This window comes from Varanus komodoensis, unplaced genomic scaffold (assembly GCF_004798865.1).
Source record: "Varanus komodoensis strain SLA01 unplaced genomic scaffold, ASM479886v1 scaffold3, whole genome shotgun sequence".
Classification (NCBI taxonomy): domain Eukaryota; kingdom Metazoa; phylum Chordata; class Lepidosauria; order Squamata; family Varanidae; genus Varanus; species Varanus komodoensis.
The window spans coordinates 64,786,423-64,808,824 of record NW_025335761.1 but is presented as its reverse complement, the minus strand read 5'-3'; the positions used below and the strand labels follow the sequence as shown (position 1 = coordinate 64,808,824).

General features: G+C 55.8%; 1 protein-coding gene across 1 annotated transcript in view; it reads right to left on the bottom strand.

Annotated features, from left to right (window-relative positions):
• Positions 1 to 1,217: 1,217 nt before the first annotated feature.
• The window catches only part of TRIM9 (tripartite motif containing 9), a gene marked incomplete at its 5' end in the record, with an annotated part of 61,475 nt that continues 40,290 nt past the window's right edge, over positions 1,218 to 22,402 (bottom strand). Inside the window, 9 exons of the mRNA XM_044436272.1 lie at positions 1,218 to 1,305; positions 2,027 to 2,189; positions 3,511 to 3,814; positions 5,601 to 5,624; positions 11,625 to 11,813; positions 15,373 to 15,511; positions 17,347 to 17,504; positions 19,451 to 19,604; positions 21,327 to 21,437. Coding sequence (XP_044292207.1) covers positions 1,243 to 1,305; positions 2,027 to 2,189; positions 3,511 to 3,814; positions 5,601 to 5,624; positions 11,625 to 11,813; positions 15,373 to 15,511; positions 17,347 to 17,504; positions 19,451 to 19,604; positions 21,327 to 21,437 — 1,305 coding nt within the window. The remainder of the gene's footprint in view (positions 1,306 to 2,026; positions 2,190 to 3,510; positions 3,815 to 5,600; positions 5,625 to 11,624; positions 11,814 to 15,372; positions 15,512 to 17,346; positions 17,505 to 19,450; positions 19,605 to 21,326; positions 21,438 to 22,402) is intronic.

Here is a 22,402-nt window from a genome sequence, read left to right as displayed (position 1 = left end):
ATGGGAAGCGGCGATGGCCAAGCTGAATGGCTTTGAAAAGGGACCGGGCCGATTCAGGGAGGAGGGGGCTCTTGGTGGCTGCCAGCCTTGCTGGCCATGGGCTCCCTCCTTCGCCAGAGGCGGCCTGCCTGCACGCACCCCTTGCTGAGGAGCTGGGCAGGGGGAGGCCTCGCACCCCTCCTGCGGGAGGGACCCTGCGGGCAGCTGGTTGGCCACTGTGCGTACGGAGCGCTGGACTGGACGGACTGCAGGGCTGACCCAGTGTGGCTTTTCCTGTGCTCTTACGAATGGGGCAGAAACACCAGTGAGGTTCTCCCCCTGGCCTGGAGAACCAGGCTCCGGTCATCAGACCCCTGCTATTCAGCAGCAACACCGTTATTTCCCGGTATGGATGAGTGTTCCGTGATGCGTGGCGAGCCGTCTTGGGAAAAGCAGCTCGTGCGTTTAAAAAATGAGCAAGAAGTGCTGTCGTGCCAGGCGTGCTGCCAGCCCAAGGACCTCCGTACCTTCTTTGCCAGAAACACACAAGGCCCACCCCGGCCCCGCTTTGACGTGAAAACGAGAATCCTCCTTCCTGGAGACTTGACTCATTCCACGTGGCTTTGTCTGTGGACGAAGCGATGATCCCAGGCCAATGTTCCTGAAGGTTTTACACAGCGAGAAAGGCCACGAGGAGGGAGATGGTGGCGGTGCCGGCAGCTGGACTCGGAGAGTTTTCAGCATCGAACAATTCCTGCCTGTGCGTTGCCTTTCAGCAGGGTTCGGTTGGCCATAGGCAAGATCAGTCCACGGCCATCCGAGCAGGGGGCCCCTGGGGGGTGTCCAAGCAGCCTTGCACAGTCGTTGCACGGTTGGAATCTGAGTCACACGTAGAAGGAAGGACAACTTCGAAACAAAAGAAACCCAGACCAAATCGCCTACAGAGTTGTATCCGGGGCTCTCTAGGAACTTGGTTATCAGCCGAAAGAGCAAAACATAGCAAAGCGAATGCACACGGAGCACAGGGGTGCAGGAGAGGCCAAGGGGGGGTCACCGCACCCGGCGGGGTGCAGCATCTGGGTTGTCCTGTATTCTTCTGGATTCCTTGCCCCCCTTTTTTAAAAATTGGTTTTTTGCTGGCCTGGGGTTACCGGATGACCAGATAGACTCCTCCTTTGCACCTTCGAGGTCACTTCCTGAAGAAAATGTTTGCAGGTCTCGCGATGTGTCCTGAGAAAAAGCCAGCGGGCACCCTTCCCCTCCTCACTGCATGGAGCCACGTGCATTGTAGAAGTCCGGGACCGGCAGGCCGGTGTGAAGCGTGACCTGCAACGAGGCATCACTGAGTGGGGCCTTTGCCCTGCGGCCCCTAACAGCCCACGACGGCCGACTCTGTGCACGCACAGAAAGCCAGACCTACATGCGCACACCCTTTGGAAAATAGGAGCACATGGTCAGATGCATCCAGAAGGCTCTGGATGTGCCATCAACTGGCAGGGATTCTATTAGAAACAGAAACAGAGCGAGCCAGAAGGGGTCTCCCGGGCCATCTAGTCTGACCTCCGACTCCAGCCGGCTCTGCTCACGACATGCCCACCATGTGCACGTCCAGCCTGTCCTTGAACACCCGCACCGATGGGGCCTCACCCACCTCCCGTGGAAGCCCATTCCACACCCTCGGGGTCCTGACTGTCAGGAAGTGCTTCCTGGCATCCAAATAGGACCTTGGACAAGAACCTTTTCTAAGAACCTTAGACAAGCACAGACGTTAAAATGCCTTCCAGACTTCCCTTATCTGGGGCCCACATGGCCCTAGATGCGCCAAGCTGGCTGAGAATTATGCGCGGCACGCCCAATGCACCTGGGGGGCAGCGGGTTGCAGACGGCTCACGGAGGCCACGAGCCCGCCCCAGGTTTCCCGTGCCCACTCCAGGCTTCGGCCCTTCCCTCCAGCGCCTCCCCACGCCGCCGCTCCTGCATGGCCCCCGTCCACGCTGTCGCAGCCCGTTCGCTCTCCCGGTGGCCCAGACCCCTTCCGGCTCCTTACTTGCACATTCCTGTTCAGACTGATGGCGGGGAAGAAGACACCCTGCAGGTTCTCGAAGGCCACCGGCCCCTGCTGGTCCTCGTTGATGGAGAAGGTCAGGGTCCTCCTGGTCAGGTCAAGCAAGATGCCCACGGTGGCCCCTTTGGTGATGCCTCCTTCGGTCCTGCCGGGAGAAAAAGCGCGTTGCCCCTCCGTGGCGCTCACGGGGGCACTCGGGGCCCTTTCTCCGGCCGTTTTGTCTTAGCAGCAGCTCTGCGCAGGAAGTCGCTCTGGGAAACACTGGCCATGGGGATTCTGGGCTGGAATTCTGATATGCAAATGCTAACCCGGACTGTAAGCCACCTCAAAGGAGAACCCCGGGTTGGTGCTTGGGTTGCAAACACTGGGTGATTGAAACCATGGGTTGTTACGGTTGAACCCAGAACCATGGGATGCCCATGGGTTGTTCCACCAGGCTTTAGAAGCGGTGTGCCAATGTGGTTTAAAAAAAAAAAGGTGGACATCGCCACAAAGGCATTTGGTACACATTTTGACGGGTGGCAAAGGAGAAAGGAGACTGAGAAAGCAAACCATGACTTGCTCAGCCATTTGCTAGAAAAATCCTGGGCAGAGCCAGAAATCACGGGTTGTGTGCAAACAGGCCAGGGCGCTTCACGGCCAAGTGGGGATTTGAACCCAGGTCTGCCCAGGCTTTGTCCAACACTCTGCACCACTCCCCCGCGCTGGTGGGTGAGAGGTCTGGCTGCAAACACGCTCGGCACATCTCCCTGACTGCCCTTCCCTTCTCGGGGAACCCACCACGTTCCCTGACGGACAGGTTGGAACCTGCACCGTGAATGTTCCAGGGACACTCTCCGGGGGGAGCCTCCTGAGAGACTTCCGACGCTCCGAGTCCAGCAGGATGCTTCTGGGCACATGTCCGTGGGAACATATGACACCCCGAAGCTGCAGGCGGGATTCAAAATGAACGAAGCCACCTTTACAGCCCGACAGGACTTGGGTACAGGAAACCAGAGTGAGCGCTCTCTTGGGCACATGCCAGGACAGAACTCTCCAAACATTCGGGGTGAGTGGGCACTTCTGGAACGATGAGACGGCGATGGGGGAATGGCACCAAATGGCCGCCATGGGGCGGAAGTGCCCCAGCACCAAACGGCAGCCGTGGGGCCTGAGTTCCAAAGCTACAAGCCTGGCTGCTCTTCTTCCCAGAAGGTGCTTGGTTGAGGCTGAGAGACACAGGCCTACGGGCATTCTGGGGAATATGGCCCCAGAAGATGTCAGCCTCCCAGTTAACTTTTCAAATTGCAACTCTTTAAAAATAAAACCGCAGCCAGAAAGGGCAGGGGGCCTGAAGGGACCCCCGCAGAGAGATGGCCTCCGCCACATGTCGCCCGGCCTCACTCGGCCACGGAGTACCTCTCTGTGTGCAGAAGCTCCCGGGCCGGCGCCAGAGCGAGACGGAGGAGCCGATCCGGGGCACGTACCTGCTGGTGTGCGAGTTGTTGTGCATGAACCAGCTGCGGTTGTTGTCCACGTACATGGCCCAGGCCTTGTCGTCCTTCCCCAGCATGACGTCCTTGAGCACGTCCACGCGGGCCACCCCGAAGGCCGGGTCCGGGTGGTTGTCGTAGCGGTCGATGGACAGCTCCCAGTAGTGCAGCCCTTTGGAGAAGCCCGTCTTGCCCAGCACGACGCGGTCGTCGTAGCTGTTGCAGGTGACGGTCAGGTTGTCGTTGGAGAAGATGATGTCGGCATGCGCGGTGCTGGGGTCGAAGGAGAACCAGGCCACTGCAAGACACGGGCGCGCCGGGCCGTGACCGTCGGGAAGGGCCGGGAACAGGGGGCGCGGGAGGGCCGCGGGCCGCCATGCAGCTCAGCCAAGCGCCATGCAAGACACTTTCACGGGGTGCCCCAACCCAAGGGGGGCACGGGAATGCTTGCTTCGGCAGAAGATGTCCGCAGAGCGGCCTGGCTAAAGGGTCTGGGGCCCCGGTGGACGGAACAGCCGGGCGGGGATGGGTCACTGCACTGCTCCCCGTGTGAAATGCATCACAGACGGGTGGCGAAAAGCAGTCCGTGTACCACGAGGACACGTGACGATCTGGGCAGAGATTCCTCTCTGGGTACGAGTGCTTTCCAAAGAGGGCTCCACACACAAACCCCACAGAAGCAGCCCAGGCTGTGTGTGCAGACCGAAGCTGGAAAGCGGACTGCATGTCCCTTTACCCACATTTCAAAGGACATCTGGGGATTCTGGCTCTCGGTCAACACCAACGTGCCCAAAGACAGCAAGAGGAAAAGACCATCTTTTGACCTGCAGGTGGGAAGTCTCCACTTAAGAGTTTTCAGAAATTCTGAGAGTTGACATGGAAAGGTGCACTGAATTTTAGATGTCGTCAATGCTTCTTTTAATCTAACAAGGCTTTGGGAGATGATGAGACGTAACGGTTCAGAATTGAAAACATGGCTGTAAAGTCCTGCTCTTCTGTGTGCATCTCTGACATGGCAAGATCATTCCATGCCACCTCTGGATTGCACAGTTGTAAATATTTTGCAGCATGGTCAGAGGGCTGCAGACATCCTGCATTTACCAGGAGCAAGGTCCGGCCTTCTCAGGATTTTAGGGATGCAACAGGTCCAGCTTTTCCAAACCAGGCACCGTGAATGAATCTGTGTTAGATATTCAGTAGCAGAGTGGAACTTGGTCATTGCCAGATAGGGTCTGGTATAGTCTGGTTTGCAAGTAATGGGGAGGACTTAACTCTTTCCTGCCCGGTCTCCCAGGTCTCTCTCAACTCTGGAGTGATGGCAACCAGAGGTATTCTTGGTTAGGGATTTGTGAGGAATCCAATAGGGGGGTGAATATGTAACAGCTTTTCACAATTCTGCCCCATAAGATTCTGGTTTGTCAGCCTGTCTCCAGCTTTGGCTTAAAGGACATGGCTTGTGGACATCTGTCTCTAAGGGAAGCCATGCCTGGCACATTTTTTTTAAAGTCCTGCTAGTTTTGTGAAACAGGCCAATTTGCACAAATCAGCCCTGGAAAAGCATGCGCTTTTCTGGTGCCAATTTAATGCAATTGGCTGATTTTACACAAATTCACTGAATTGCAGAAATCGCTGTGATGTGCACACATTTCCTTCTTTTTTTTTAAGTGCACGGGCCATGGCCCATGTGATGGAAGGATGTTTGTGAGAAAAAAAATGCCTTGGCCTGCTTGTGATCAGAAGCTAAGAGGATGTCTCTCGAGATCGCGCTAGCTGGACTTCCCAGCTCCGGGGCACCCCATTCCCAGGACTGTGGGCTGCATGTGGTCCCACTGCAGTGGCAAATTAGCAGGCCACAGGATGCCGAACTGGTCTGTGTCTATCTTGGTGGCCATTTCACTACATCCAAACTCCAACCACACGTCTTTGGCTCAGGTATGAAACATCAGCTCGACAACACGTAAAGGAAGCACACCTCTCTGACCCATGCATTACACAAACCTAGCAAAACACACACAACGCCTTTCTGCCCAGCTGGTCTGATGAGCCGACCTGCCGTTTCCCCCATGCGCCCGAGTGCTTCATACCTGCTACCAGTTTTTTGATATCAACTGTTCCATTCCAAGCGCAATGCATGTGGGAGGACAAATAAGAAGGAATTTACATACAGTGTCCAAAATCTCCTGTTGTGAGCATTATGACTTCTGCACAAAGATTCCTCTGCCAGCGGCAGCCTTTCCTTCCTCCACTGCCACCCAAGCCTGTACTTTGATTTAGTATTAGCAGAAATGCTGCATAATTGAACACGATATGCACCAATTCCCACACAGTAATACAGACAAGGAGGGAACCTCCGGGCAAGCAAAGGACCTTGATCTTTGGAGGGTGTTGTTTTTCCCAACAGAAACCAAGCAGGAACTCAACGTGCTTCCGCCTCCCTGTGCCCAGTCAGAAAGACAAACCAGGCCTTGAGGTCACTTATTCCAGCAGGGGAATCCAAGCTCGGTTTGCATCAAGGGCCGAGAGGGCCACCCTTTCCGCGCCCGGAGACGCCGACGTTCAGCTGTGATGCAACAGCTGCAGCTGGCCCCAGGCAGTCAAAACTCCCCGGAGGACCCGCTGGCCACCCTCTGCCCTTCAGTAGGACCCCTTTAATTGCAGCTGCTCATACGCTGTCCCTCGTCATGTTCCTGGAACTGTTTTGAACTATTATGATCTTGTTGATATTTGTACATAAATCACTCAGCAGGCACATTCCTAAGCAGCGTGTACAAACGACAGGACATTGGCGGGGGGGGGGGATGTACTCAGAGGGTCGAAGACAACTTGATGGCACCTCACAACAACATCACAACAGCAGCAAACTTAGAAAGCAGCCCTGTGGCTCCTAGACAGTGAGCAGGTGCCACCGGCGTGACAGGCCTTCTTCCACACACCTGCAGAGCCAGCTTCAAGCGCGGCCGGAGATATGAGTACGGGTCGGATCCCACCCATCCGTCCCCTTCTCTGCTGCTGCAGAAAATCCCTCTTATGCAGTCACAAATGTGGACTCCTAAGACAGGTTGGAGGGGGAGAAGAAAGGGGGCACACACAGCGTTGGGTGGCCTCACGGTTCCCCGCCGTGCCCACCAAAAGGCAGGCCCGCTGGAATGGTTCGGAGGGACTTCTGGCCGTTTTTGGAGATTCAGACGGCACGAGAGAGGTGAGGTCCTTTTGGCCTCCTCTGACATGGAATAGACAGAGTGTCTGTAAGTGCCAGATGGATAAGGATGGTGCTCGTAATGAATGAGGTTTTTTAATCCTTAACTCGGGAGTAAAGCGGGGAGCCAACTCTATGGCTCATGTGTCACCCTGAGCGACTTGACAGAAAGGTGGGATGTAAATACGAGACGTAACGGAATATTAGAAAAATCCACTTGGGGCCCAAGTTCTCCGCTGGACCTTCAGCAAATGCATCTCAGCAGAAAACCCTGCAGCTCGCTCAGGGCCGTCTGAACAGCATGAGGGGCCCCGGGCAAAGCAGTGTCCTGGGGCCCCAACGACAACTACAGCTGCTGTTAATTTTGGAAGTTTTCCAATTTTCCAAGGGTTAACATACAGCTGAGTATGGGGCCCATGGGCAAGTGCCCATCGGCCCATGCATTAAGACGGTCCTGAGCTCGCCTGAAGCCCAAGAAGCTTGAGTGGTGCTTTGCCTTGCTCATCTCACCCTGACTGGTCACCGTTCTTTTCCATCAGTGTGTAAAATTCTCCTTCCTTCCTTCCTTCCTTCCTTCCTTCCTTCCTTCCTTCCTTCCTTCCCGTGGATTTCGCGCTACAGACTAGTAATTGCAAACTGCCCACAGACCTGGATCCATGAGGGCCTTGCCTTGGCCGTCTTTGCTTCCTGATGGTACCGGCCTTTCCCTAGAATGCTCCTCGTCTCCCTCCGTAGCAGCTTCCCTGTCCAGACCTCTGTGGCCTCTTGCGCTCAGCTCTCCCTTGCGCCCCAGCTGCAGCGCCGGAGCCTTGCGCTCTCCGGCTGGGAGGTGCTGGCTTTGCAGCAGCTCGGCAGGGCCTCCCCGGCACGAAATGGCAGACCGGAAGCTCCATGCATGTGAAGGGAAGCCCGCCATTTACGTGAATGAGGGAGAGCGTGTGCTACCCGTGGGAAACCGAGCCCTGCACCCCTCACTGCATGAATTATTGGGGACTCAAGCTGAAAATTGCCTGTCTCGTTCTGAGATCGTTTTCTGAGGGACTTTTCTGCCCCACTGCCAAAGTTGTCACGCACAAGACAACAACAAACCAGAACAGACACCCTCTTGGACTGAACACTAGTCTTTTGCCGTTTTTGCAGATACAAACGAGAGAGTTAGGAGGGAAATAAGTGACCAGAACAAAGGGAACATCACTGAAGTCAAAGGAAAATACTTGCCTAATTGGGAGAAAGGTCCCGACTGAGCCTCGAAACCTATAAAGAGATACTGCATTTCACACGTCCGCACTAAGACACGGCAACCGGGCTCATGCATGACAGAAATGACGCAGAGACCCTTGCCGAGATGAGCTGCCGAATGAGACCACCAGATTCGCTCCAAAAGCAGCAGGCCTGCCATAAAAGTGGGGCCGTGTGCTCGCTGTGGGTTCGGGGGCCAGAAGGACCTTGCTGGGAGGGACCTGAGACGAATTAAAGAGCAAGTCACCAGTGCCAGATGCCTCTTTGGAAGACCACCAGCAGGCGAGCGGCGCAGTAACGTGCTGCGGCTTGTATTCTCCAGCAAGAGGTCTCAAAAGACACCCTGCCCTTCTTCTTGAGATGACGCACCAGGGCCCACCTCTGCCTCCTCCACGAATTTGTCCAGTTCAGCATGGGAGTGGCCCCGCTCCATCTCGTGGGAGCAGGCGCACCGTTGCTGTGCTGTGTGAAGGTTTCCCTTCGATCCGTTCTGCATCCCGCACCCACCAGCTTCATGAAATGGTCCTTCTGGGGTTCCCGATCATTTCGGTTGCCCTTTGCTGCAAATTTTCCAGCTGTCCGACACCCTTTCTGTACAGGTATTATTTTATTTTTGGTTCCTGTCTCAGAGATCCCCTCCCTGGAATTTCCCCTTCTCACAGCAGCAGCAGCTGGATCAGCGCTGGCATGGCCTTATCCGTCACAGCCCCGGATCTCCTTCTTAGCCAGTTACGGCCTGCTCAGAATTCACCAGTATCTACAGGAAGTTGGCTTCGTTTTGGGACCTCGTGGATCGCATTTGTTGCACAGGTCAACGTGCTGGAGCTCAAGGGAACCCGCTGGAACCAAGGGACAATTCAGGACCAACACAAGGACGCACTCCTTCACACAGACAGTGTGGTATAGTGGTTAGAGTGCTGAACTGGGACCCGGGAGTTTCGGGTTCTGGTTCTCCTTTGGCCATGAAGGTCATCAAGTGCCTTTTGGTCCGTCACTTCCTTTCTGCCTAACCTACCTTCCAAGGGTGATGTGAGAATTAAGTGGAATGTGTGTTTTCTGGCCCCTTGTAGTCATGGCAGGATAGAAATATTACAGGCTAAACACGATTAGTGTTGGGAGTTCTCAAGGTGAGAAGAAGGCCACTGTTTGGCAAGGCTTTTAGACAAATCCAGACGAGGGCTTGAACCCACAGCCGGCCACATAAATGGAACCAATGTGTTTAGAGGCATCATACACCAGAAAACCAGCTGCAGGGGGCATGAAAACCAGTGCAGGAAAGCTGGCAAAAGCTTGATTGCTAGGCTGGCCAGAAGCACCTGGCCATCACCTGCTGGAATGAGGATGATGGGCCTGATCCAGCCACAGGGTTCTCCTCATGATCTTAGCCCAGAACAAAGTTTTGCATACTGAGAATCTCAGCTGATACGGTGCATGAAACGGCACTCTTGAGAAATGCATCAGACTCAAAGGTACAACTCCTATTTTTTTCCTGCCCAGTTAAAGACACAGTAGGCATAATTTGGTATAATTTGTGACTGTCATTTTGCTGGCAGAATTTTACATGTGGACGCAAGAAAAGCACACGGCCTTGTTGAACCCGGGTGCAGCAGAGGCCTTTAAATGAAGCCGGACTTGCGTCAACTTGGGGAATCGGAAACTCTGCAGTTTGGGTGTTCGCCCGTCCTACAACTTCTCCATAAACATTCCCAAAAGAAGCAAAAGACACCCGTTTAAGCATGAGCCTCCAATCCCCCCCCCCCCACACACACAACCCGCATTTCCAGCCAAAGAGCAGGATAGCGCAAAGATACGAACTCCACACACAGGAAGCAGGCCGAGCGATAACTCCGCATACACGGGACAAGAGATCGAAACGTTTGGGAACGGAACATGTCAGAAGCCAGTTGCACAAAAACAGTGAGATGTGAAATCCATGAAACACAACAGGGATAATATAAAAGGAGAGCCCAGCGCAGGCCTCGAGTAGCCCAGCAACTTAAAGGTTGTGACATTCCTTGTTCCTCATCAAGGGGTGGGAAGGGGGGAAATCTGCTGGGGTTGTTCTCCGGAAGCCCCGGCTGGTGTCAGGCAGAGGCCAAGGGCAAAACCTTTGTGGGTGGGAAGTACTGTGAAAATGAGCGAGGGGAAGAACTGCCAGAGCTGAGGGTACCCGAGCCAGGGGGGCTGCTGTGCCCCGAAGCCCGGCTGTTGGCCGTGGAGGGTGCCAGTTCCGGGAGGAGGCAAAAAGCTGCAGTTTCAGTCCGGAGTGCAGAACCGCCTTCTAGAATAGCCCTTCCCAAACTGGCACCCTCCCGCTGTGCTGGAGTGCAGGTCTCATCATCCACAGCTGGGATGGCCAAGGATGGGAGCACACTTGGAGGGTCCCACACGGCAGCATTTCCAGCCTTCCTGCCCGGTGGCCACCCTGGCTGGCAGAGCCCGGCGGGCGGTGGGGGTGGGGGGGAATCAGAGGCGGCGATCTGCTGATGGTGGACACCGGAGTTGGGGGGAGACTGCCTTGGGGCAGCAGGACTATCCTCCTCAGCCTTCCCAACCTGGTGGCCACCTGATGCTGTGCAGGGGATGATGGGAGATGCAGTCCCACGCATCTGGCAGGAACCAAGCGGGCCAAAGCGGGTTGGGCGTTCAGCAGAGGCAAGCCCCTGAAATGCAGCTCGTTAGGACTCTAGCGTAGGTTTTGGGGGACAGAGCGCCCGGCAGAATGATCTGGCTGCAAACATTTGCAAACCATCACTGTGAACTACAACTGGTTGACCAAAATGGAGCATTCAGATGTCTTGTTAACCAGGCTGTGCTCTGGAACGGGCAGGATACGCGTGCGTGGGGAGGGAAGCAATACACACAGGGAGAATTGAGCCCAAGGGGTTCTCTCCATCATCCAAGTACAGCTACAACAGGGGAGGGGAGGACACCCGATCTGAGGCTATGGGGGATGCCTTGTTGCCCTGTCCGGGAGGGTGGCTACACCCCCTTGATGTCAAGAGGCGTTTCATTTGGTTTCCAAAAGCCGTGTCGAGGGAATCCCGGTGTGTCCACTGGGAACTGGCTCCACAGGGTTTGGGGTCTGTCTTATTTGGAAGCCGATTTGGGACAGGGGATGCTGCCCAACTGATAGGCTGTCCAGGGGAGATATCCTAATGGGCAGCTATCATACAGACAAGCCCCCTGCTCATATCCCCCGCATTTCTATCTGATCTGTGCAGCCTGACTTCCTCCAGGGAGGAATAGTCGAAGGCTCCATGATCTTCTAAATGCCATTTTGATTTTTGCAGGGACCGGATCTTGGCTAGGTGGGAGGCGAACCCACAACCCATGGGCCCACGGCCGCAACGCAGGGGGGTCAACAGCAGCTCTCTGGGGCTGCCTCATCTGCGTGGTTCGGCCACCCACAAACCCACGAGACAGAAACACACACGCCAAACGTCCACGCCCCGGCTCTTCCTTCCCCGCAGAATGCAAGCCACCAACAACACAGAGCGCCTCGTCCCATCTCACACACGGGTGCCACGGGCAGCCGGGGGGGGGAGCGAGGGGGCCAAACAAGGACGACTCCAGAGGGGAAGCGAGAGCAAGACCAGGCACGGAGGAAGAGCGGATGCTGCACGAAGAAGCGCAGCCGCAGAGGCCCGCCGGGCGTGCGGAGCTCACCCACCGGCTGAATTGAGGGATTGCAAGGAGGAGTGCAAGCTCATTTGGTGGGCCGAGGATCTGAGCTCAAAGTAGGATCTGCCCGGAAAGCTGTTCTGCAGGTTTAGGGTGGAGGAGAAGGGGCTCACTCTGCGCAGCTGCAGCCTTTCCAGGGGCACCGGGATTGTCAGGGCTTGCTCCTCCGGCTCGGAGTCTAGATGCAAGATGGAGGCAAACGCAGGGTCAGAGTCCCGGTCGGTCGCGGGCCGTTACCTGGGCGCCAAGGCAGGGCCCTCCTCTCCCGCGTGGCCCCCGGAACGGATCCCTGCACTTCCCGAGCCTTCGGTGAACGGGCCCGTCCGATGCTGCCAAACGGGGGAGGCAGCGACTGGGATGCGGTTCTCCCCCCTTCCCCCCTAAGTGGCTCCCCCCCGTCTCACTCCAGGATTTGGCCAAAGGAGCAGAAGAGCGTTTGGGGTGGAAGAATGAACAGCAGGGCACGACGGTTTTAGCCATCACCGGTTCAAATGCCTCGTGCGCCTGCATCTTTTTCCTCTGTTCTGGGGGCAGAGTCTTCTCGTCCACCGACTCTGTGCACCCTCGCTTTGCTCACAGACACACCCCACAAAAGGCAGCTGATTCTGATTCTGGGCGGCCAGAGACGTTTGCCCCTGCAGGGATCTCCCCTGGCCACCAGGGGGAGCTCAGACCAGCCCCGTTGTTTGACCCCGCAACCTTCTAGTCCTTGGTGTGCAGAAGGGGAGGTCATGGTTGGCGGAGTGCCAATCTTGAGCCATGCCCTGGGTCACAGGTACCCAGGCAAGATGAATGCCCCTCACCCATCCTTCCGCAAAAGGTAGCCAGTCACGCTCAACCCAGACTGAGATCACAGCAGCAGCGCATTTGCGATCTGGAGTGGTCATGGTACTGCATTTTTGGCAAGCCCGTGGGCTGCCCATTTCAAAACCATTTCCTCCTAGAAGACATTCATTTTTCTTCCCCCGCCTTGCTGACCAGGACTCAGTTTGTTGTCCACGCGTCTTTGCTCCCTGGAAGGGGTTTTTCCTCTTCCCTCCCCATCTACCTTTCCTTTTGTATCATGCCTTTCTAAATCATGAGCCTATGGCAGGGGCTGCCTTTTCTGCTGACTGAGTGGGAGCTGCAGGGGGAGCCTCAGGGGGCTGCGAAGGGGGGCTAAAACGGCTTCATATAAATGATGCATAAGTCAGATGCAAGGAGCATTCAGCTCAGATCCTGACGCCCTCCACCCGCCCTTCTTCTTCCCTGCATGCCTGTCTCAGTCGCCCTGGGTGTGACTTTATTCCTGCAGGACTGGCCTGGGCACCCAGATTCCAGCTGCATCTACTCAGGATGCTGCCACCTGGGGTGGGGGGGGGGTGCCTTCCAGCAGCATCTCTGCCTGCTCAGTACCTTTCCACCCAGCTGCTTCCCTGCACAAAACTCGCCCCTCCTCCGGGACGAAAAAAAGATAACAACTCCCACTGGCGCCAAGAGAAGCTGTTTTCTTCAGTGGCATCGTCTATCCTAGCCTCCTTAGTGAGGAAGGGGTTAAAGGAATGGGGGAAGAGGCTAGTGGGGCAGAGGTAAACCTCCCCTCTCTGTGCCCAGCAGACCCAACCTGGATCACGCTTACTCCCAGGCAAGCCCACGCCGCAGCTGTGCTTGGGCTCGGCGGTGGGGCAGGACCGGCCCTCTGGCAGGAGCAGCCCGGTGGCCCCTGGAGTGGCCCGTGGGACCAGCGTGCCCTGGCGGGAAGGGCCCCGTGCTTCTTGCGGCTGCTCCTCTCTGTGAATCCCAGGGCTCCCCCCGCAGCCCCGGCCTCTCGCAGCGCCCTGGAGCGAGGCAATCCTTCTCGTCCCGTGTTATGCTTCCTGTACATCGTTTCACCCCTCCCACAATCCACCAGGAGTGGGCCACTTGGCCTGTGGCCCACCCGCCTTGCTCCAAGGGGTCCTAGGACCTCTTGCCAGCCTTGCACGGAACGGTTGCTATATACGAGGGGGACCCAAAAGAACCGGAATCCTTCTCTGGTGCGTGAGCTCGTTGCAGGACATCCTTCCAATGCTAGACGTCTAGCGGGGACCTTCTGCATCAGGCTGCCGAGCGATGTCATTGCACGAAGTCGTGGTGCCACGTAGTGAAAACAGCCATCGCAAAAATCAACGTACAAGCGAGAGGCACTCATCAAAAAAATTTCTAGCATGTGCCACAACGGGCTCACCCACCAGAGAACGATTCCGGTTTCTCTTGGGTCCCTTCGGCTGAAGCAGCCTCTCAGCCTGGTACTTTCTACATGTGCTGGACTAAAACTCCCATGACCTCTCCTGGGGATTAGGGGAGATGCGATTGCATGTGGAGGGCACCAGGTTGGGGAAGGCTGAGCTATGACTAGAGAACAAAGGTGGGACCCCCCCCCCCCCCGCAACATTTCTGAGTCTGGAAAATGTTTCATGATGCTGAGCAGCTCTTAAAACTCTTCTGTTTATTACGAATTTGTATCACATGTTTGGTTGTCAGTAGTTCATTCAAGAGTATTCTCCTTTCCACGCCTGCAGGATGCCTAATTTTATTTCTGCTTGGTAAAAGATAAATTTTATGTCTATTCACTCACTCATTTCACAGTACAAGTTGCTGAGTGGCCCTGGTCCATATTTTTGTGAGTTGCACAGAAGCAAACAGGACAAAAGTCATGCTAAGAATTTTTCCCGGAACATTCTTCGTGGTATTTTGAGGAGATGCTATTGTTCATAAATCAGGAGATTCAGAATAGGGAATATTAATTCGGGGCACAGTCCTATGCTCCAGCAGTCCCCAGCTGAATTCTGGGAATTGCAGGAATTTTTTCCAGATGCGGGATGCTGGGAGCTGCAGGATATATTTTATTTTATTTTATTTTTTGCCTAGACATTGTGCCCAGAGTCTTTTAGTTATTATCTAGAAAAGGGGAAGCACGGATGTCCTTTTAAATCCTGGCCTTAAAGTTGGTTGTCTTTAAGGCTTTTTGGTACCCCTGTCCATTGCTTCTGCCCTCTCCCCTCACTCCCACCAACACTGTTATTAAGCACTCGCCAACAAAGTCTGCATTTCTGATCTGTTAGGGCAAAATAAAACATTTAAATCATGGCCCCATCCTGACACCAGGTATAGAATGCAGTTTGCTGCTGGTCTCTTGATACCCAAGCCCCATTTAGTTGCAGAAAAAGAGGGTATATTTTAAGAGCAACCATCATAAAATGAGCACTTGAGGGGGCTTCCCAGGGACTGTCCCCTAAGTATAAATATTTAAGAAGATGGCTAGGGGATGCCTGTGGTAGCGAAGGGGCTGATGGGCACCTTTGTCCACGTGGGCTCATGAGTGCCCCTGCTTTCCAGGTGGCCGTTTCGTATCCCGCTGGACGAAAAGCTCAGGCCCTCAGTCCCAATGTCCGTCCCAAGATGCATCAGTGAGTGGACAGAGAGCGGACTAAAGAGGCAGGGACAGCTGGGTTCCACCCAGGAAAAGTCAGCTAAGGAAAGTGAGGTGTGCAACACACCTGGAGAAGGGGAGCAGAAAGAAGAGAGGCAGCGCAAGGTGTGTCTCTCCCATCCTTCCCAGGTGTGGGCTTGTTCGGAGAGCGGACCCCAGTTTGGCTAACCCTAACCGCAGCAAAACTGGCCACGCTCGGAGGCCCCTCCCAGAAACCCACGGCGTGGGCGGCCTGAGGAAACGCCTCGCCGCTGGGCCGAGGCGCGTCGGCATCGCTCCAACTCACCCTCGGAGGTCTGCAGGACCAGCGTCTTGCTGTACAAGCTCATGCCGGTCTTGTTGAAGGCCTTGACGCGGGCGCTGTAGGTGCTGTTGAAGTGCAGCCCGTCCACCGTGCACATGGTCTCCTTGCCCACGTACACCTCCTGAAGGCCAAGCACAGGAGAACGGCTTACCCACAGTCGGGGCCCTTCGGCCGGCCGGGAAGGGCCTCCGGACGCCGCCTGAGCACTGGGGCCTCCAGCCGGCATTGGCAGCGTGGGCCGGAAGCGACGGCTTGCCCGGATTTTGCACAGGTTGTTCTGCAGCCCTACCCGGGAAGCTGGGGAACCCACCCGGGCCCCCTCATGCAAAGCTGGGCCTCTGCCACTGAGCCAAGGTCCTTCCTCCTGCCATCTCTAACTTGGATCATCACCGTCCTCATTCTCGTCCTCCTCCTCAATTCCTGTTCTGTACTTCCCAGCGCCCAAAGCACCCTGGCTGATTTACAACCAGCTACCAGTGACCTATTTTATTTTATTTTATTTTATTTTATTTTATAAGTTTTTATATACTGCCCCAATACTAAACGTCTCTGGACAGCTGCGCTTCCACATACTGGCAGTTCCTCCAGTTGGAGATGCTGCAGGTGGGGCTCCGGACAAGCCCCGCCGCTGAGCCTGGGCAGCATTCACTGCGTCGGTGGCTCAGGCATCCCGTGGGCTGAGCCAGGAGGTCTTTGTGCGAAACAGCCGTTCAGCCAGAGAAAGTCACCAGGTGGCCAGACCTGTTCCCGGGTCACCACTGCTGGAGAGCAAACACCTTCCGCTATGCAGGGTCTATCTAGTCACCAAGGAAGATTCTGAAAAGGCTCAATGTGCCAGCAGCCCACACGGCTGATTTTTCGGGGACACCTTGGAAACTCAGCTTCGCTTCTGGGAGACAAGCCCATTCGCACACACGTCCACACGCACAGCGCTCGCTCGCCCCCAAGCACGCCAGCGGCAGCTGTTCATGTTCTTGCAGCAAAGCATGTGTTCCGTGTTGCCGAAGGCACGGAAGCCCCTCCTGATGCAGCCGCCCCAAAAAGAGGGTGGAAAAATGCGTTAGGAGCAAGCTGTATTGTTCCTGGCCGAGAAGTCTTGTTCCTAGAACATCCCAGGGCAAGCTAGGAAGGCGGCGGGAAGCATTGAACAAGGTTTCTCCAGCGAAGGTCCTAGCACCTGTTCCTAGAACAGTTCCCCTCCATCCCCTTTTATTTATTATTTATTTATTTATTTTCCGATTTATATCCTGCTTTTTTCCTCAAAGGGCTCAAGGCAGCTTACATCCTCCTCCTCCTCCATCTTATCCCCACAACAACAACCCTGTGAGGTAGGCCGGGCTGAGAGCCTGTGGCTGGCCCAGAGTCACCCAGTCGGCTCCATGGCTGAGCGGGGACTCGAACCCAGATCTCCTGAGTCCCAGTCCCACGCTCTTAACCTCTGCGCCACACTGGCTCTTTTCTTCTGGGAGTGACAGTGGGACCAGCTGCCCGGAGAGGTGGGGGGCTCTCCCACCCTGGAGACATTCAGGGGGAAACTGGACAGACCCCTGAGTCGGATGGTGTAAACTGGTGGCCTGCAACAGCAGGGGGTGGACTGGATGGCCTTCCTGGCCCCTTCCAACGCTACTGTTCTATGATTCATGAGATGCCAGGAGACTGAGGGCCACCAGGCTTGGCTAGTTGTCTGTGGCACATGGGCCACACCGTTTGCACCTCTGTCGGAACGGCTGCCCCTGGAAATTGTGCGACTTGCAGAAATGAGCTATGAAGCGGGGCTCCTTCATACCTAGCGGACAGATAGATGCTCACCAGCCTTGCCAATATTTTAGACTGGCCCCCACGAGAGAATCACGACCCCTGTGCCCCCGTGGTCTTCCACAGATGCGCTCCTGTATCCCAGACCAGCGCCTGCACCTTCGTGTGTGCAGAGCCTCAATCCCAGCCCGTCAGACTCACCCTGAACTGACCGCCATTCCCATCATCCAGCTCCAGGATGTAGCCTTCCACTTGCACCGTGGAGAGAGGGGGCTGCTTCCAGGAGAGCGTCGCGCTGTTGTTGTGGGTGCAACAGTCTTCCAGCTGAAGGATTGGGGCCGCTGGCACTGGGGAAGGAGCTAAACAGAAATTAGTGTAACCCTGGCTTCCGCCACAAGCCACAGAGGAAAAGCAGCCGCTCGCGTGGCCCCATCTTTGGTGAGCGGGGGAACTGGCTCAGCACAGGGGCGAGGAGCCGGGCGGCTCACAGGGCCTTGCAAATAACACCGATTCTGCCTGCTCACCTTGACTGCCTGTTTGCTTCCAATCCCACTTCAAGGTGCTGCATTTAATGGCTAACGCCTTACATAATTTGGGGCCTCGATACCTCACAGGTGCCTCTCCAGGATGAACCTGCCCAGCCACTGGGAACGACCGCTGAGGCCCTCTGAGTGCTGGGAGGATGGGAGCGAAAGCAGGGCCTTCCTGCTGGTGGCCCCGACTGCAGAGCGCTCTCCCCAGTGAGGCTGGCCTGGTGCCCACACTGCCGCCTTTTGGTTTCAGGTTAAGGCTTTCCACTGATCCCTATTTATACAGCTGTATTTATATTGTGTTTTAATTTTCTTGTGTTTTATGGTTTGTTTGTTATTTATTTTTATCTGTTTTTAAATATATTTATATTGCACTGTGAGCCACCCAGAGAGCCTCTGGCTATGGGATGAGATACAAATGCGATAGATAGATAGATAGGGCATGTAATTGACTTCTTAATTTAATTGTTTTAACACACCTTGGTATTCTAATGTTGCTTTTAGCTGTTTTAAATAGTTTTTACGTTTGGGGCTGCATTGACCCCTGTTGTGGAAAACCCCAGGCCTTTTTCTGAGAAAAGCATCTAATGCAGTTCATTAAAAATGGTCTCGCTACCGAACAGCCACTGAAATTCCCTCGCGCTGGACTGCTCTGCAGCTACTCTGCTCGAGGGCTGGCGTGCTTGGAAGATGCCGTAAGGGAGCAGCGCCAGGCGAGCGAAGAGGCCGCCTCGCTGGCTTGCTCCCTGTGCTTCAGTCTCAGCTCAGCCAAGGTCTTTCATCTCTCCTGAGCCCCCGCAGAAACTCTGAAGCCTTTATTCCTGTCCAAGCCAAGAGAACAAGTTAAAACTCTGTATTTTACCCGAGGAGCAGATGGAGAGATTTTCTCTCCCTGCCCTTCTCATGATGCTCTGATTCAGATTTGAATGGATCAGGCTTTTAAAATCCGACTATTGCTGCAAATTTCACCTGCAAACTGGCTGGAAAACTTCCTCGAGGCTCAGGAAGTGCAGTTCTGCTGTGAGGCGACTTGAGGTCAGACCCACACAGCAAGACTGCGAGTCCCAGCCAGGCAGGGGGACTTGGCAGAGGCCCCGTGCACTGCAGAGCAATGCCTCCTGGCGGACCCCCAGACACCTGTGCTTTGCGAGGCTGCGGTGAGCCCGAGGGGCAGGCGGAGTGCCTGGGGGGCCTTTGCAGTCCCTGCTCCACCGCCTCCTGGCTGGGCGGAAGTGCGTGCGGCGGAGCTGGCAGCGAGGAAGAGGCACGACTCAGGCGAGGGGACGGCCCGTGCCAGCTGCGTGTGGGCAGAGGCTCGAGCCCTGACGCAGAGCAGTCGCCCTGTTCTGTTCTGCGCTGGTCTGATTTCCCCTGGCCTCTGTCAAAGCGCTCACGGCTGAGCGCCGGTAATTGCAGCTCACGAGCACGGAAAAGGCGGCTTTGCCCCACCCGGCACCATCCGGATGTCCTGCTCCCATCAGCCACGGCCAGAGTGGCGAGCGGCGATGCCCGGGCATCGCCTGCTCTCTGTCTTCACAGGGCGGCCAAGCGCCCCTCCACCCAGGCCTGCCCTCCTCAGTGGAGAAGGCCAAGGACGGGGGAGCGCATGCAGGGGGCGGCCCTGGCGGCCTTCTCCGCCACCCGCTCGCCACCGGGCTCTGCCTCCAGTGGGTCCCGGCCTGCTCGACCCATGCACCTTCCCCCACAGCTTCCGGAACCGCCACGCAGGGGCAGAGCCAGGGAGCCGCCCCTCCCCCCAGAATAGATGCATTTACTTTTCATCTGCACGAAGTCGAGCTGGTGGATGGACTGCAGCAAGGGGGCACTGTCCAGGTTGAGGTCGAAGTCCGTGGTCATCCTCGGGGAGAGGGTCCCTTTCCCCCACTGGTCCTCGGTCAGGTGGACTCGTCGTATCAGCGCGTCAGAAATCTGGACACAAAGGAGACCTGAGAATTGGCCTGGGCTGTGGCTTCTGCAGATGGGGAAATTTTTTGGGGGGGCCCTGGGGAGTCCAAACCCAAAGGCCCTTTTGCGGGAGATGCCGGCCACCTTCTGACTTCACCATCCCCAGCTGGTCGAATTATGTGGGTCAGGGAGGGAGAAGACGGCGATGGCAAAGATCAAAGCATCAAAGAAAATCCGGCTAAAGATGCGATAGATGCAGCTAGTTTACTATTTGTGCACAAAGCCCAGTCATCTCGAAGAATTTTGCAGTACCATGTGTGGTGGGGAGAACAAAGAAATAATTTATTCCACGGAAAGTGGAAGAAAAACAAGACAGGGCTGACGGACTTGAGCTTAAAGCAGCCTTGCCCAACTCGATGGACTCCAGATGCTTTGGACTTCCGCTCTCATCATTCCCAGCCTGCTGGCCCTTGCAGTCTGACATATCTGGGGACAAGGCTGTCCCCCGTGAGGCATCCAGGCTTTGCACGTGACAGGACAACTGGTGGTCCCTCGACCAGTGGCTGATGGAGGCCCACGTGGTCTCCTGTGATCAGCAGAAGCTCTCGTGGGACTCGGGCCAAGGTGCTGTGCAAGGTCTTTGCAAGCGAAAGGCACGAGACTGAAATGGGGTCTTCCACCGGCACCGTATGTCCACTCAGCCACTGAGCTCTGGGCCTTTCCTAATGGAAGGCTGGAGTTTTAAAAGAACACGATCCGAGGGTGTTATTTTCTCAAATGGACACGCAGCCACACAGCCAGTGTTCCCCAGTGCTTTCTATGGACTGGAAAAACCACGCACGGGCTTGCAACATCCCCAGCTGTAGAAAAATACAGTGAATTAAAAAAAACCCCAGTAAAAATGTAAATTTCCCCCCATAGAGGAAAGCAGGAAAATATGTCTTGCAGGGAGGAGATCTGTGCATTTTAGGAAGAGCAAATCTTCACAAGAGCAATTTATAAAAGGGCCACGAATAGCCATTTGGGAAATAAAACAAATCTTATTCTTGTAATGAATGGAAGATAGAAGAAAAGGAGTCTGACTGTCTGCAAAATGCAGACAGAACAAAATTGCGGGTCGCTGCTCTTATGAGGCGGGCCAGAACAAGCCCTGTTGAGAAAGCACACCCATTCACGAAGCAAGTCTCCTCGTGAGTAAAGGACTCCTAACAGGGCCCTCCTGTCCTGGGGAGGACCACTCAGTCCTGTGGCCGTGTCCCGAGCAGGGCCGGGGAAGCCCCCACTCAGGCTCCTCAGGCCGGAGCTGCGACAGCGCCTTCATTTAGGTTCCCCGCAGCTTGTGAGGCCGCCTGCCGAAGTCCTGGCTCACCTCGGACTGATCTCTTGTGCTGCTGACCCCGGGGCTCCTGCTCAGGCCAGCATCTTGGATCGCCTGATTTGGCCCGCTTTCCCGATGGGTGATGGAAGTGGCACTTCTGGCGGCTGACGGGTGTGAGCCAGCCACAGTGGGGCAGGGGGCCCCATGGAGGGTTGGCGTCCGAGGAGTCTGGGCTGGATGGCTTCTCCCTCCACCCAGACCGGCCCCAACTAGCGGCCACCCCAAGCGGCTTCAAGAGGAAAGCCAAGACAGGGGCATGGACTGGGTCCATGGCAGCGTGGCCTCACGTCAAGCAAGCCCCCCTGGCCCACGCGGTGCTGAGCAAGGGAGGCCCACCCTTCCCCCGGGGAAAGGAGGAAACGAGCGACCTGCAGGAACCCGCTGGGGTCGTTCTCCTTGATGACCTCCAGACAGTACTCCATCAGCCCCGTCGTCTGGCGCAGCTTCACCGTGCAGTGGGAGATCTGGTCTCGCACCACCTGCCGAGGGAGACACAAGCGGAGAAGCCCTTCAGAGCCGGCAGGGCGGGGATCTCTCCGGAGTTCAAGCGGGGAAAGGAAGCGTATGCCCGGGGATCGCTGGTGCGGTTGGCAGGGTCTGCGGTCCACGCAGGTTCATTGCACGGGGCCAGGGCTACAAGCAATGCAGGGGCCTGGTCGCTCCTGGCCCCCGAGCTGAGACGGGGCTGGATCCAGAAATGATGTAGACCCTCTGAAACCAGGAACAGCCAGTGTGGCCCAGTATTAGAGCCCTGGACTGCGGCTCAGGAGGTCCAGTTCTCGTCCTGCTTGGCCATGAGGCTCACGGCTGGCTGCTCTGAGCTTCTTGCAAGAAGGGGGGAAAAGGCAGGCTATAAACGGAACAGTAAATAAATAAACAGATACGGAATTTAGTCACGACTAACTTAGGTCATGTGGCGTCCAGTGGATCTACTCTAAGCTTTTTTTTTATAAGTTTTATTCAAAATAGCCCTAAAACAAAGGAAAACTAAAAACAATATCAATCATCAGAAACTTGAGCTTGAAACATCTAAGCTTGAGCAGAAACAGAGAAACAGAAAAACAGAGTGAGTCAGAAGGGGCCTCCCAGGGCATCTAGTCTGACCCCCGGTTCCAGCCGGCTCCGCTCACGACATGCCCACCAGGTGCATGTCCAGCCTATCCTTGAACACCCTCAGCGATGGGGCCTCAACCACCTCCTGTGGAAGCCCATTCCATGACCTAGGGTCCTAACCGTCAGGAAGTGCTTCCTGGCATCCACCCTAAATCTTGGTTCCCTGAGCTTTGCTCCTTGGAGCGCGTCCTGCCTTCCTCTGCAGGGGGAAATGGTTATGACCCACCTCTGCGTGGCACCCCCTCCGGTACCCGCATGTCGCTCACAGGTCCCCTCGGAGTCTCCTCCTCTCAAAGCTGAAGAGACCCAGCTGCCTCAGTCTCTCCTCAAT